Source organism: Trichosurus vulpecula, chromosome 6 (assembly GCF_011100635.1).
Source record: "Trichosurus vulpecula isolate mTriVul1 chromosome 6, mTriVul1.pri, whole genome shotgun sequence".
NCBI lineage: Eukaryota > Metazoa > Chordata > Mammalia > Diprotodontia > Phalangeridae > Trichosurus > Trichosurus vulpecula.
Genome location: NC_050578.1, coordinates 117,147,264 through 117,163,965, shown reverse-complemented (window position 1 = coordinate 117,163,965; position 16,702 = coordinate 117,147,264). Strand labels below are relative to the sequence as shown.

The following is a 16,702-nucleotide window of genomic DNA, read 5'->3' as shown; positions in this document are numbered from 1 at the left end:
AACCACAAAGAGCTAGAAGAATAAACTATGAAACTCTACACAGAAGCCACCAAGAAAGCCTGTTCCATAGGCCTGTTTGCACAAGGTACTTTCCAAGTGTGTTTAATGTATGGAAAAGTATGGGGCTTTTAAAATGCCCCTACGTCTTAACAGTAATAAATGGGGAACTTGGAAAGAGTGACAACTGAAACAGAGCATACAGAGTTAGTAAGTTATCACAAACATTTCCCAGGTTGGGTTAGGATTGCAGGGCAGAGGGGATTTTTTTAATGTTTTTTCTCCTTCCCCTAAAAATACTGAGATTATTTTATTTTGGTTTTCTTGTTTGATTATTTTCACCAATTAGTCCATAAGTATTTATTAATCATGTACGTATATTTATGTATATATTTATATATATAATATATATTATTATATATGATATACGATATATATTATATTAATATATAAATATATATTAATTATGTATCATATATTATATTATAATTATATATGTTATATATGTATATAAAATACGTATATATTTTTATATTATATATATGTGTATATTACGTGTGTGTGTGTGTGTGTGTGTATGCACACACAGAGTATTAGGTAGGCACAAAGAATCAAACAATTTCTAGTCTGAAGGAGTTTACACTCTAATGGGAAAGACAAGTACATGGGTAAATACATATAAAATTAATATAAAGGAATAAATACAAAGTAAGTAAATATTATTAGATAGTTGGGGGCTAGGTGGCACAGTGGATAGAGAGCCAGAACTGGGAGTCAGGAAGATACATCTTTCTGAGTTCAAATCTGCCCTCAGACACTTACTAACTGTGTGACCCTGGGCAAGTCCTTGTTTGCCTCAGTTTTCTCATCTGTGAAATGAGCTGGAGAAGGAAACTCCAGTGTCTTTGCCAAGAAAACCCCCCAAAATGGGGTCAGGAAGAATCAGATGACTCAAAAATGACTGAACAACAAGAAGTTGGGGGCAGGAGATCACTGACAGTGGTAAGGAATAAGTAAAGGCTTTATGTAAATTGGGAGTTCTTAACCTGGTCCGAAGACCTCCTAAAAGTCCGTGAATAGACTTCGGGGGTTGGGAGTCTTTAATTTGTATTATTATTATTATTATTATTTTGATAACCATATTTAATTCAATCCTAAGCATTTTGTCACATGTATTTTAAAATGTTATCCTTAGAAGGGGTCCCAAGGCTTCACCAAAATACCAAAGGGGACCATGACACCAAAAAAGGTTAAGGATTCACATTGTAGAAAATGACTGAGCTGCAAGTTCTTGAAGGAAGAGGATTTTGTAAGGCAGTGGTGAGGAGGAATTTCATTACTAACATGGAGTACAGACAGCTCAAGGCACAGAGGAAAGGGAAAAGCAAACAGAAGAACAGCTAAGGAATGCATCCCTGTTTCATGGAGCTAAATCTGAATTCTCTATTTATTCTTAGATTCTCCACTGGATCTGTGATATCAGGATTTTACTCTCCTGACAACAATGCAGACCTCATTCTGACCATGCGTGCCCAATCTTATCCACATACTGCTCTATGTTCTCCTCAAGTTCTTCCCCCACAGTCCTGGGGGCCTTTCCTGTTCTGACATTGCAATGATACCAATGGGACATGAAACTGTCCATCAATTATCTGCTTATCCCTCCATCTAGAATTCTGATTGTGAAATAAAGCATCCTCACAGGAAATTACCATAGTATTTCTCCCAACTATCCCATAACTTCTTCCTCTCAAATGTGAACTTTTTTCTCTTTATTATCTCTCAGACTAGATGAATTACATAAAAAGTAGGCTGGCATATTAGATTTTGTGGAAGACCTGAAGCCCTTAGTACAGTCCTTGGCACATAGTAGGTGCTTAATAAATGCTTTTCCCCTTCCCTTCTCTTTTTCTTCAAGAATTTGTCCAAATCTCATGTGCCTTTGCTCAGAATGATTTCCATTCCTGGAATGCTCTACCTCATCTCTCTGAATCTCAACTCCTTTCAAGAGTCCAAATGTCTCTTCCTTTATAAGACTTTTCCTGACTTAAATTATTAATACACTTGGCTCTACCACCCCTGAAAATCTTTTGTTTATATATTTACTTTTCTTTTTATGTGTTGCCTTTCTTCCCCACCGCCCCTACACACACACACACACACACACACACACACACACACACACACACACCCCCTAGGAGGAAATAAAATTTCCTTGAGGACTGGAGTGTCTAGCACATGGTAGACATTTTGCAACTGTGTGTTGAATTGAACCATGTGATCTAGAGTTAAACATGACCCATAAACCTATCTGCTGAACTCCTACTATTAACACCATGAAATCCTCACATCTTCATCTGGAAGCTCCCAGTTGTTCCCTTCAATGAGACAATTACCTCCCTGCTTTCAAATGTGGGTTTATTTTTTCTTTGTCATTCTCCAAATTTAAAAAAAAAAATTGTCCACCATTTTATTGTTTCTTGCTGTTTAGTCATGTCTTTTTGTGACCCCATTTAGGGTTTTCTTGGCAAAGATACTAGAGTGGTTTTCTCTTTCCTTCTCCAGCTCATTTTACAGATGAGGAAACTGAAGCAAACAGGGTTAAGTGACTTGTCCAAGGTCACACAACCAGTAAAAGATGAATGAAGACGAGCACTCTATCCACTAAGCCACCTAGCTGTCCATTATCCACCATATTTTCCATCAAATGCGACAGTGGAGAGTTACTATCAATAAATCTTACCAATGCCTGGCATTTCATGGGATCATTGATTCAGAGCTAGAAGGGACCTTAGAAGCTATGAGTCCAACACTCTCATTTTACACATTAAGGAAACTGGGGTAAAGAGAGGTTTCCAAGATCGATAAGTGTTGCGTCTGAGTCTGAATTTGAACCATCCTGACTCCAAATCTACTTGCCCTCTCTGTTACTCCACACTGCCTCCAACTTCAACTCTCCTACTTAGCACATCCAGTAAAACCAGTATGAAAGGAAAAGAGTTATGTGGAGAGAGGTCTATGGTGAAAAGAGACTGAACACGGATTAAGCTAATTACCTCTGCTACTACTCTCTACCCCATTCATGCCCATGCCCATGATACTTACTGATGCCCACGGCCGTAATTAGCTTGATTGCAAGTTCTGGGATTTCACACTGAATGAAAAATGGTTCCAGGATGTAACGTCCAAATGCCAAGGATATCACAGCGGTAGCAGCAGGGCTGGAGAGTGCAGAGAAAACCATCACGGGAGGAAAAAGCTGAGAGCATTCGCACTCAAGTTTTGCGGCTTCAATTTACCTTTCGTGAGTATACGAAACACCTCCTTCTTTTTATGTTTCAGATCTTTGATGTACTTCATGAAATCACAGTAATAATGAGAGCTGACATTTATGTGGCTTTTTAAGGTTTGCAAAGGATTTTTATGTATTTTATTCCGTTTGATCCTCATATTAAACCTGTGAAACACTATTGTCCCCACTTTATAGATGAAGAAATTGAGGTTTAGAAAGAATTAGGGACCAGCTCGTGGTCACACAGCTAGGAAGAGTCAGAGGCAGAATTTGAACCCTGATCTTCTTGAGAAAACCACAAAATCAAGAATAGCCATGCAGTCCAAACCAAACATAAAAGAAATCCCTAGAACATTGTTGTAGTTGAGCCATTTCCAGCTATTCATTGCCCCATTTAGGGTTTCCTTGGCCAAGATAACTAGAGTGACTTGCCATTTCCTTCTCCAGCTCGGATGAAGAAACTCAGGCAAAGGGTAAGTGACTTACCTAGCTAGTAAGTGTCTGAGACGGGGTTAGAACTGAGGTCCTCCAGACTCCTAGCCAGTGGTGGGATTAAAATAAACTAACAACTGGTTCTCCACTGACTCTGTGGGGGGTGAAGGCCCTGCCCCGCTAATAACCTGTTGGCTGAACTCAACCTCAAACTAGGTACCACCAGTGCAAACCAGCTGAATCTGACCACAGCTCCTGGCCCCATGCTCTATCCCATGTGCTTCATAGCACTAAAATATACCCGACATAGAGTCAGTCATCCAGCGTCTGTTAGAAGACATCAAGAAATCAAGAAGAGTAAAGCCATCACTGCCTAAGGCAACCTATTCAACTGTTACACAGCTCACAGTATGTGTGTGTGTGTGTGTGTGTGTGTGTGTGTGTGTGTATTTGGAGAGATGCTTGTATACATACACATGTATATGTATGTTGTATATTACAACAATTGCATCTATCATTTTATAACACTTTAAAGTTTGCAAAGAGCTTTACCCACTTTATCTTTACAACCATCCTGGGAGGCGAGTGCTATTGGTTATTCCCATTTTACTGAGGGAAACTGAAGCAAACAGAGGCTAAGTGACTCACCCAAGGTCACAGAGCATCTACATGTCATCTCCTAGGCTCCTTAGCTGCCTGTATATACATATACCTATGCATAAATGTGAACATATACATTTATATTACATTAATGTGTTTCATGTACATGCATGAACAAAAACGTGAAGGAGAAATCTTCCACTCCCAAAGTAATCAATCATTCAACCTTTTCCTTACAACATCTTTCCCTCATTTTGGGACCTCCTTCTCACAATTACCTTATGTCCTCTGAGAAGTCCAAGAGAGGCTCTTAAACATCTATCCATCTCCTTCCTAACTCTCCTTTTGATAACTAAACCTATTTATTCCTTGTCTAACTTCTTCCTGCCTTCCTATGACTCTAGGCCATTGTTTAGAATGTAAACTTATTTATGCTATTATTTGGAAGGCTCTAAGGGGCTCAGTGGATAGAGCACTGAGTTTGGAGTCAAGAGGACCTGAGTTCAAATGGGACCTTAGACACTTACTAGCTGTGTGACCCTGGGCAAGTCACTTAACCTCTGTTTGCCTTAAATCTACTGGAGAAGGAAATGGCATCTACTCCAGTATCTTTCCCAAGAAAACCCTGTGAACAGTATGGTCCACAGAGTCAGGAAGAGTCAGAAGATTCAATGACTAAGCAATGATATAATAAGATACTGTAGGCCCGCTTTTGTAACATATTTGCATTTTAATGATAATCCTATGGTTTGGCATGGAAAAGTGGTTCAAGGTTGAAGTCTGAAGACCTGAATTAGAAGCCCAGTTTGCTACTTCTCACTCGTGGTGGCCTAAGACAAATTAAACTCTGGTTGCCTCAGGTTTCTTATCTGCATAATAATCAAGTTGGGCTAGATACTTTCCAAATTCCACCCCAGTTCTAAATTCTTTGATGGATGAGTCAATGAAATCAGATAGTACGATAGTTTAGTGGGTGGAGAAGTTGCAGACATCCTAGTTGCAGACATCAAATCAATCCAAGTCTGTCAATACAGCCTACCTTATTCAGACCTTAGAACCAGCTCTTTTTCCCCAAATACTAAACAGAGTCCATCAGACCTAATCTAATCTATTTGCTGTAGCAGCAGGGTTTTAGGAAAGAAATTTTCTTTTAATAGATTCCCAAATAATTATAGGGCACAATATACATACATATGTGTACTTACGTGTATGAGTCTGTACTCCCTCTCCTTGGCATTAATATTGCTGTGCTTGGCTAAAACACCAATCAGCATTACTAGCACACAATAGTTCCCAGATAATTGGAGCTTGAGCAGGGAACCTATTGTAGTCCAATCTTCTTTCTTCCTCCCTTCCTCACTTCCTTCCTTCCTTTCTTCCTTTCTTTCTTTTCTTTCCCATTTCACTCTGAAGTTCATAGATTGGACCACAATAGGTCCCTGCCCAAGCTCCACTTAATGACTATAATTTTAGGCCCTCCTGGCTCAGAGTAAATGTCAATAGTAACTGTTTCTCTTCTGACTAGCAACCCTGAGGGTCTTTCCCTAGCAGCTCGATTTTTTTTCTCTTTTTCTAATTAAAGGGGCCACCCCTTGACTCACTTCTTAAAGAGGCTTATTCACTGAATTGGCATTAACTTACTCAAAGTGAGAACCTGAAAAGGCTTTTGCCTGAAAGGGCCAGGGTCTCCAAATGCATCCTGGGTCATCTCTAGTCATCCTGATAAATATCTGGTCACTGGACCCAGATGGCTCTGGAGGAGAAAGTGAGGCTGGTAACCTTGCACAGCCCTCTCTCACTCAAATCAAAGTCAACTGCAAGTTTTGTCATCATTTTCCTGATGTCATGGTCCTCTTTGAAAATGAAGCACAAATACAACCCCAGATAATTGGGCAGAAGGATGGGTAGCATAGTTAATTATCTTAGATGCCATATAGTCCCAGACTTAATAAGTGACTTACCCAATGTCAAACGAATAGTTATAATAATGATCGTGATACTGGAGGCTTTAAATCCAGACTCTTTGACTCCAAACCAAAGCCTTTTTCATTTTATAGTGATGCCTCTACTATATGTGGTTGATCACACACATATACAGACATACACATACACACACTCGAGCATGCACACACACACACACACACAAACACATACACCATGCGCAAGCACATGCTTGAGCTCTAAACTGCTGACTTTGATTACTACACGTCTACAACTTTCAGGAAACACAAGAACAGCAGAACATTCTGAATCCTCAGAATGTTACTTAGTGTCTAACTCACCACTTTATAGGTGTGAAATTTGGGAAAGGTGAGGTGGATTTGGGGCCCAGCTGGGGAGCAACAATGTTTCCCCTGAACTCTGGACAGGTCTATGAGGCAGTCAGCCAAAAAACAGCCCAGTCCTGGAGCCCTTCTATACCATATTATGCTGAACTACTCCAGGGAGATACTCATCAACTATCTTCTTTAAAATCCCTTTAAAACCGCCTCCCTTGGTAATAGATTCTGGTGTCTCACAATGATTATCACACTGAAAAAGTCATCAAAATGTCTAACCTTTTCTCCTGATTTCTAAGAGCATAGACATTTCAAATTAATAGTGTCTTCCTACCATACAGGGGGAGGAAAAGATAATCTGACATTTCAAGTATAGCCTATAACTCTACATAAGTCCAACATTATATGGAAGCATAAGTCTCCTGGATTCAAAATATTAGAGCTGAAATTCTTAAAGATCAAAATCCGTTAAAAATAGAGATTGGACACCTATTGCAAGGCACTGTGATATGAAGGGGAAAGGATGGTCTCAACTACTAGACATTCACAATTAAGTTAGAAAGAGAGTATAAGAAGAAACCCAACCCAAGGCGTAGGAGCACTTGAGTACATAGAATGACAAGCCTGGAGTCAGAAAGACCCGAATTCAAATCTGGCCTCCAACACTTACTAGCTGTGTGACCCTGGGCAAGTCACTTAACTTATGTTCACCTTGGTTTCCTTAGTCATAAAAAGGGAATAGTTAACAGTACCTACCTTGCAGGTTTATTGTAAGGATCAAATGAGATAATATAGCAACAATCACATTTATAATGCATTTTAAGGTTTATTGAGTGCTGGACAGCTCACTTGATCCTCACAACAACCCTATGAGGTGGGTGCTATTATTTATGTTTTGTTATGTCATGTCATGTTATGCTGTATTGCATATTATTTCACATCATGTCATGTCATATTATTTGTATTATATTATGTTGTTATGTTATGTTACATTATATTATATTACATTACATTCTATTATATTATATTACATTCTATTCTATTCTATTCCACTAATAGATGAAGAAACAGACATAAAGAGGTTAAAGTCACATAGTATCTAAGGCAGGATTTGAACTCAGGTCCTCCTGACTCCAGGCCCAGAGCTCTAATGTCACCTCATTTGCCTTTTAAGATCCCTTTAAGCTCAAATTTATCAGACTATATTTTTTTATAGCTCCAGCATTCTGTAATTCTATGAGGTGGGTCAGATCATGTCATCCCCTACTCAATAAACTCCAATAGCTTCCTATCGCTTCCAAGAAAAAATGCAAAGTTTTCTGCTTGGTATTCAAAGCTTATCATAACCTAACCCCCTCCTACTTTGCCAGTCTTATATTGTTCACACATAATCCTCAATTCAGTGACAATGGCCCCCTGGCCGGTCCTGGAACAGGACACACTGTCTCTCATCTCCAGGCATTCTCTCTGGCTGTAGCCCATGCCAGCAGCACTCTGGCTGCTCTGTGACCACTGACCTCCCAAGCTTCTGGTAAGTCCTAACTAAAACTCCACTTTTCCAAAGTAACTTCTTTGAATTCCAGTGCCTTCCCTCCTCTATGTCCTATTTATCCTGTAAATAGCTCTCTTTGTGTATTTGTGAGCTCTAGGTCTTCCCCACAAGATGGTAAATTTCTTGAGGGCAGGGACTGTCTCCTACTTTTTTTGCATCCTCAGTGTTAAGCACTGTGCACTTAATATTGATTGGTTGGTTGATTGATTGATTTAGTCTTTGAACAACGGAGAGGATTCAGGAGCTGGGAGAGTAAGGCAGGAATGTTCAACAGATTCCAGGGTGGGAAAGCAACTGGGCAGAAGATTTTTAGAGGGAGTAAAGGAAATATTTTCTTATTGGGATTCCACTATGACCAAGGTTGAAATAATGAAAAAGCATTTGAAATGAAAACAAGTTCTACTAAGGGGGCAATACTCCTTTTCAACTTTTTGTTGAGAGATTCCTTTGACCATGGAAATCATCATCACTGGTGCCAAGTCCATTCTCTAACAGTAAATCATTTGCCTCTGAGCTGTGGGAGACAGAAATAAAAGCTTCCATGGGAACTTAGCATTGCAATTCTGATAAATTAGACACTCAGTGAATGTTTCCCCTAGCTATTATGGTGGACTTTGGAATTGGAAAATCCCGGCTTAGAATTTGAAATTGTGAAGTTAAGAGGATGAGGACTATTTTTTAAGGCATGAGAGGGTTTTGAAAAGGTTGTTTATTTGGTGGGTAGGGGTGTGTGTGTCTGGGTTTGAACTGCAATTCAGAGTGACTTAGCATTATGGGTTTGAATTTCCAACCAACAAATCAGGAAGATCAATTTCAACAATACAAGAAAGCCGGCTTACATAACTGGAACTTCTTGGATTCTTTATGGGAGGAAGTGAGTCACTGTGAATAAGCAAACTACTCACGCAGCACCTGAGGGGACCCAGTGACACACCAAAATAACTGGGGAGGACACAAAAGCCTCTTACCCACCAGAATGGCGTAAAAGTTATATGGGTTTAGTTGTGTAATTGGGAGTCAATGAAAGTTTCAAGTCATGCTAACACTGCACTCTTGTCTGGGCAGGGTCTGAATAATCCATACTCAAGGCATCATTTTGCTATTCTGAAGGGTAATTTCGTGCTCTGTAGCCTTAAAAACCAAGCGTTTGCTAGAATTGCAAACTGAATATTGAAAACTTATGAAACATTGGGTACTTGTGATGTTTTACCATGTTTGGGGAATAAAGTAGCAGGAAATAAAATAGAAATGCCCTTAGCATAATGCCTGGCATGTAGGAGACACTTAAATGTTTAAAATTCAGAAAGCAAACATCAAGTTTTAAGTATAAAGAAATTATATATTTTAATTTTTATGTGATATTTTTTTTGGTGGAGGGGATGTCCATGCACGTGATTTCATTATTCACGAATGGAAGCCTTGGTGGGCCAGCTTCTTCTATAGATTCATTCTGACTATTGTCTGTAACAGTCTCAGAGAGTTGCCTAAGGCTCTGAAAGATTAAGAGATTTATCTAGGATCACAAAACTAGTACATTTTGGAGGCTGGACCTAACACAGGTCTCTTCGCCTCCTCCATACTTCCTGTTAACACATGTGCCCCAAACTATTAGCTGGAAGTGATCCAGGTGATTCAGAAGTACTCTACAGGTGAAAGGAAGAAGATAAATAAAGCAGTGTGCTCACCGTATTATGATTAGTTCCACCCAGACTCGGACAAAAGCTGGTAATGGGCCAAAGACTTCCAAGATATAAGTGTAGTGACCACCAGATTTCTTTATACACGTCCCCAGTTCAGCATAAGACAGAGCCCCTGTGAAAGAGTCATGAAGAAAAGAATTATAATTTGAAAAAAAATCATGTCAAAATATTCCAAGTGGCACTAGAGCAAAATATTTAGGTAAAGGGCAACCTTAAAAATAACACCTCTATCTTGGGGGCTGGATGCGGACTCAGAAAGCCCCTAGTTCAACAAATACTGTGACTTACTATGTGAATTAGTAAGTCAACTTACCTTTCCGAAGGAATGTTTCCTTATAATGAGCTAATGTCTGAAAATAATTTTGCAAAATTTAACGTAAGAATGTTATAAATAACTCTTCAGCGTGTCCCAAAAATCTTAGTGCAATTTTGAGCTTTAAAAGCTTGTATATCCTTGGTATGTAAATTTTAAGTTTTAAGCAAGCTATTGAAACTCAAAGGCATTAAAGTTTTGGGATACATGGAATAAGTATCAGTTGTTATCTGTATTATCTTTTCAAATGGGAAAATAAGTTATCTTATTCAATGCCCATCAATTCCTCTCAGAGAGAGATAGGTGGCACAGTAGATCTTAGAAGACTATGCCTAGAGTCAGAAATTACTGAGTTCAAATCCTGCCTCAGATTGTTAACTGTGTGTGACTCTAGGCAAGTCACTTAGGAAAAAAAAAATCTGCCTCAGTTTCTCCAATTGTAAAAAGCTAAAAATGGGTTGGTTATAAATTAATATATTAAATAAAATTGCTTCTAGCACACTTGAGTCTAAAATATAGAGTATATCATTAGTATTAATAGTTTTTCTTTCCTTTAATAGATTTAACATTTAACATATCTGCAGAGGTACACAACCTTGGATAATAAATTACATGCAATCAACCCAATTCTTCCTTTGAGGATGCTTTGAATCATCATGCTTTCATGTCAAAGAATTATAAAGAACCCTCAGTAGTAGCTTTTTTAAGACTCTCAAAATTGTACACTTTGACAGTTTTAAACTTGAAGGACTCAATTTGTAAAGGATATAACTATGATAAGAGTTCTCTGAATTAAGAATCAGGCCAAATCTCTTGGATAGACACCTTTTTCTGGGCCAGGGGAAAGGGCAAACAAAAATAAGTCTTGCCTTAATTTATGTTCCTCAGTAAACTAATACTCCCATTATTTTGCTAATATAATTCAAAAGGAAATTATTTACTTAGTGCTAGTAAACATCACATGACAGTAGAATGTGCTAAAGGCCATAGGCATAGTAAAGGGAGAATCACTACTAGGAACTGTCCAACATGAGTATCTCTCAGCTATTCAGAGGCTTTTAAAATCCCGTTTACTATATCTTTAGCATAAGACAGAAATGGATGAGCAAGTACACAAGTACTGTTGAGAGGCAGTCATCCTATTGGTGATACCCAGGAGATCCCGTCAGCTTTTTTTTATTGTTAAAGACCAGCGGGAGACCTGCTTGCTGCCAGAGAAATCAATAGATAACTAAACTTGCTCTCTGTTAACACACCAGGATGATTGCCCCCAGGTTTAACCTGGTAAGCCCTGAAGGAAGGGGCTTTTCCAGTCAGAGGTCTCAGGCTTCACAACTGTCAGAGCCCAGATGAGAGAAGTTCAGAACAAGATGTGTAATCCATCTATTGACACTAGGCCTTTAAAAGGTTCTGAGCCAAAGCTTTGGCCTCCCATAAGCCTACTTCCAGAGCTTTGGAGCATTGTTTTTTTTCCCCCTTTTTAAAAATTTTGTTTAGTTTTCTCTCGAAGTGGCACTCCTGTCAAACTCCTAGAAATACAGTGATACATGGCAGGCAGACAGAGAAAAGTACATTAATGTAAGAGCATACTCCTAGCAACAAGCAATCAGAGAACACAAGTTCAAGTGGAACCAAAGCTATATCCCAGCAGCAGTGTTTTCTTGGTGGACCTCCTCAGCTTAAGATGTGACTCAAGTCCAGAAATGCTCATCAACTGCCTCAGTTTCTTCACTTTTAAAATGGGAGTAATAATGCCTTGCCTATCTCAAAAGGATAAATGAGAATGCAGATCTCAAGTTTGTTATCCTCTCTCTTCCAGAGAGTTGTCCTGTACACATTTATCAATGCGTATGTTATTTCACCCTACCCCATCCTACCCTTGACCAGAAGCAAGCTTCCTGATGGCAGGGACTAATTGATTTTTCTTTCTTTTTATTTCCCAGGGTCTAACACAGTACTTGGTAAAAGTAGCCACTTAATAAATGCTTATGGAATGGCATTGATTTGAAATGCCTACTTTTAAAATTCAACAGAACAAGTTCTTTTATGCTTTGAATACATATACATGTATATAAAAATACATATATATATTAAAATTCACAAACATATATACATGGATGGATGGATGTGCATGTGTATTAATGCATTTCAGATTTGTCATGTACCATCTTAGGGAATTCCTATTTTCATTACTACCTTCATGCACATGTACCTATTATGACTTACTTAATAGGTAAATCCTAGGGAGTTGCCTCCAACACACTGAAGTTAAATGATTTAGCCAAGTTTGTCCAGATGTCTTTTTTGCCCCAAAAGAGAGATGTAAACACAAGTCTTTGTGACTATTAGCCCCATATTCTATCAGCTTCTTCACACTGTCTCCAAAAGATGCCAAAGGCCCATTAATATTGACTATTCTATGTAGCCACCTCAAGGATTCATCGAGGTTAAGAGGCTGAAATTGAGCTATGCTTCTGGACACCTGGAGAAAACTCCTGCAACTCATCAGATCAAGATCACCAAATACATAAAGACAGCAATCCACCTATTGCCGTATGCTGATGCTTACGTGCTTGAAGGATACATGTTTTTAAATATCTATACTTACATATCTATATGAATCCTCCCTGAATAGAATGTAAGCTTACTTCAAGGAAAAGGCTATTTGATTTTTGCCTTTGTATGCTCAGTACCTAGACCACTTCTGACACACAAGAACTAAAAGGTCATCTAGTGCAACCTGTAATTTTATGGACAATTGAGTCCTAGAAGTTGCCGTGAGACCCAGAGACCTGGCAGAGGTCACACTGGTAGTAAATGGTAGACTGGGATTCGAACTCAGGTATTGTGATTACAGGTTCCAGGCTCTTCAGTACTTGATTAATATTTCTTGTTGATTTTTATTAATCTTTACTATCTCCTCCACAACTAAACCTAACTAATGGAACTAGATACGCAGAAGCAATTTTTGATACCAAAAACAAGATAGATATATTCTTTATTAATAATCTTCACTTATATTGACTATACTAGATGTACCAAGATTACAATTCATGGTGTACAACAAAAAGTGTAATGGCTGCATTTCTCTATATTCAGAGGAATAGTGTTACCTAGTAAAAAGAGCATGAAATTTGGAGTTAGAGGGCCTAGGTTGATATATCTGCCATTCTCTTTAGCCTATATAACCTTGGGCTAGTCATATTAAATCTGGATCCTGTTTTCTCATCTGTAAAAGATAGGTATCTGAGATTGATATTAGTTCTTGATCTTATGATCTATAAAGACATAGCGTGGAACCATTTTGACATAGTATACTGTTCCAAAAATTATATACTCTTTAGTAAAATCATCAGAATCATAAATTCAAATCTATCTTGGTCATCCACCAACATAGAATACTATTATGTCAGTAAAAATGATATGTTAAGACTGCCACTAAGATAGAAAGAGAACTGTCCTTGGAGCGTGAGAGATCTGGCTTGAAGATCTTCCTCTGATAGACTGCCTCTGACTGTGGTCAGGTCACTTAACCTTCAGCATCCCAGGCAAAGCTATAAGATCATAAACGGCTGATCTGGGTTGGTAGAGTTTCCCTAGCAGAAATTGCTTACACTGAAGAAGTCACAGTTCCAGACCAAAAGAAAAATAAATAAATAAAACTAATGGTAATATAAAAGACTAGGTAGGAGGAAGTAAGTAAGGAAGAGAAAAGAAACCTCCAACTCTTACAAATTTGTCCTAGAATATTCAGCTCCTTGATTTAATGGCAGGTGTGGATTCAGTCCACTGGTTTTTACATCCGTGTAAATTTCCTTATAATAGAACTCTTGAGTTTTGAAATTGAATAGAAAAACCATTGGAATGAGATATTTCAGAGTCCAGAAAAATATGAATGGGTCAACAAAACCCTAAGAAAAGTGACTCAGTGCTTATTCTAGGATAGGTTAATTGTTTTGTAGTGTGAAGGTCAGAACATTCACAGGATCAGTCAAAGCTGGAAGGGACCTTAGAGATCATCTAGTCCAGGAGTGGGGAACCTGTCCTCAAGGCCATATGTGGCCCTCTAGGTCCTCAAGTGCAGCCCTTTGACTAAAACCAGACTTTACAGAACAAACACCCTTAATAAAAAGATTTGTTCTGTAAAACTTGGAAGCACTCAAAAGGATACCCCCGAGGACCTAGAAGGCCACACATGTCCTCCAGGCTGCAGGTAGGTTCCCCTCCCCTGATCTAGTTCGGCTCCCTTTTTTTACAGATTAGGAAACCGAGGGCCGAAGGAAGTTAAGTAATTTACCCAAGATTACATAGATAATAGCAGAGTCAGGACTCAAACCCCTGTTCTCTGACTCTACTTCCAAGTGATCTTCCGTATCTCTCTGGAATCAGAATCAACTCTCCTTGATCCCAAAACAGACTTATCTAGGACTTACCTTGTTTTAAAACGGCAGATTTAGTTTCCTGTTCCTTGTCAGATCATTAACTGGTACTGCTTCATGTACGGAGCCAATACAGAGGACATTGTATGGATCTGACACTTAATTAAAACTTGGAACAGTTTCATTGAGTTTCACTGAGGGCATCTTGTCGCCAAACTCTTTGGGACAACAGATGGACAGAGGGGAAGAAAATGAGGGTGGGCGTACTCCTCAGACTCCCACCCCAGACTCCCCACTCAATATTTAGGCCATAGATAATTGTAGGGGCCTGGCGTTTAATAGAAACTCTGAATGATACTTGTTTTTGTTTGACATCTTGAGTAAGTATCTTTTGGAGTCACCCATTAGTCTTTAAATCGGTTTTTAGTACAACTATTTGAATTGAAGGAGGAAGCTTCTTTTCATTTTTTTTTCCAGGTTCATCAAGCTTCGCTGAGGACATCTTGTCATCAGACTTTAGGATGACAACAGACTAGCACAAGTGGAAAAAAATGAGTCTGGATAAACCACTTAGACTCCCACCCAACCAAGCTCAATATTTAAACCAAAGATGATTAGGGTGGGGGGAGGGTGGATAAGAAAAGATGTAACATACCAATTATATGCACTACTCATGCAAGGACAGAACTCTTCATAGCATATCCTATCATATCTTTCTACAATTCAGTGGTTCACAAGGAAATATCAGCCCCATGAACGTGGGGTGGGGGGGCGGGATTTACCAATAAGAAGTCCGGAAAACTAGACAACTCAGCACTGAATCTAACTAGGCTGACCATGTTTTATGTTTCAGAGGCTTCAGTGGCTCAGCTCTAGCATTGCCCAGACAAGCAAAAGTGTCCAGTGCTTGCCTTTTTATAGGCAATAAAAGTGAGTGCTTATTCCCATCACTATGAAGAAAAGAAATAAAAATATTTTCTCTTCATCAGGAAAGGGAAATAAAGGAGGTTGGGAAAGGAAGGAGGGGACTATTCAAAGCCATCCAGGAACTCCTAGATGACTTGAATGATTTCTCCTCTTTACTACTCGTCTACTCTAATTCCACTAGTAGAAGAGTTGCTCACCTCCCAAATCAGCATGCCAGGCTGCATGCCCAGTAGCAGCCTCCCACACACATACCCTTCAAGGGAATCCACTTTTAAACATAAACTCAACTCACCAAACAGCGACACGAGTCCACAGACCGTCCAGACGATCAGAGACATTCCTACGGTGCCCGTGTTTTGGAGAACTCCTTTGGGGGAGATGAAGATGCCAGCCCCGATGATAGTGCCAATGATGATGGAGATGCCCCTCAGCAGCGTGATCTTTTTCTTCAGCACCATCTTATCCTGCTCAGGGGCCTGTTTGGTGCCACTGGAGGGCAAGTGGCCACGATCATCCCCCTGGAGGTAGCCTCCATTGGAGATGGAGGGCATCACAGGCTTCCTGACCATAGTAGGATTCTGCCAAACTTAAGGGGAGAAAAAGAAAAAAAGAGGAAAATACAGAAAAGGAGAGAAGGAACAGGAGGAGGGAGGCGAGGAGAGTGAGAAAAAAAAAACGAGGAGGAGGAGGACGAGGAGAACGAGAAGGACGAGGAGGAGCAGGAGAAAAACTTTGAAAACAAGATCTGGTCTCCCTGATCCCAGACTGAGTTCAGACTGTTTCCTGTCCTCGTTGCCTTTCACACTGCTCTAGTGTTCACAGATATGGACCTTAAAGGTGTGTTTTACTCTTCCAGCTTCTTTAATCACTCCTCAAGAACACCTGTGCCTTTCCCATGGCAGTCCGAACTCTTCCCTTCTGCCCCCGCTACTGCTGCGCGTAATGCTGCTGCTGCTGCTGCTGCTGCTGCTGCTGCTGCTGCTGCTCTGTCATTAGAAACTAGCTCAGCTTCCTCAAGCTCTTGTATTTAAGCTCCTGTCACACCAACTTACTCCGGCTAAATGATGATGCAAATTCTCCAGGTTTGCATCAGCCGCACGAGAAGGCTCCAGCATTACTCAGCTCTTTTTTTTTTCCCCTTTCCCCAAACAGTAGCAGCATGTAGTTCAACTGACCTGCGCTTTCCAGAGAACAAAGCCTTTTACTTAAAAGGCCTCAGGAGCCAATCCAG

General features: G+C 39.6%; 1 protein-coding gene across 1 annotated transcript in view; it reads right to left on the bottom strand.

The window, feature by feature from the left end:
• SLC7A11 (solute carrier family 7 member 11) overlaps positions 1-16,040 on the bottom strand; it is a 99,387-nt gene extending 83,347 nt beyond the window's left edge. Inside the window, exons 1-3 of the mRNA XM_036764183.1 lie at positions 15,764-16,040; positions 9,838-9,964; positions 3,103-3,218 (exon numbers count right to left, since the gene is read on the bottom strand). Coding sequence (XP_036620078.1) covers positions 3,103-3,218; positions 9,838-9,964; positions 15,764-16,040 — 520 coding nt within the window. The remainder of the gene's footprint in view (positions 1-3,102; positions 3,219-9,837; positions 9,965-15,763) is intronic.
• Between the last annotated feature and the right edge of the window lie 662 nt (positions 16,041-16,702).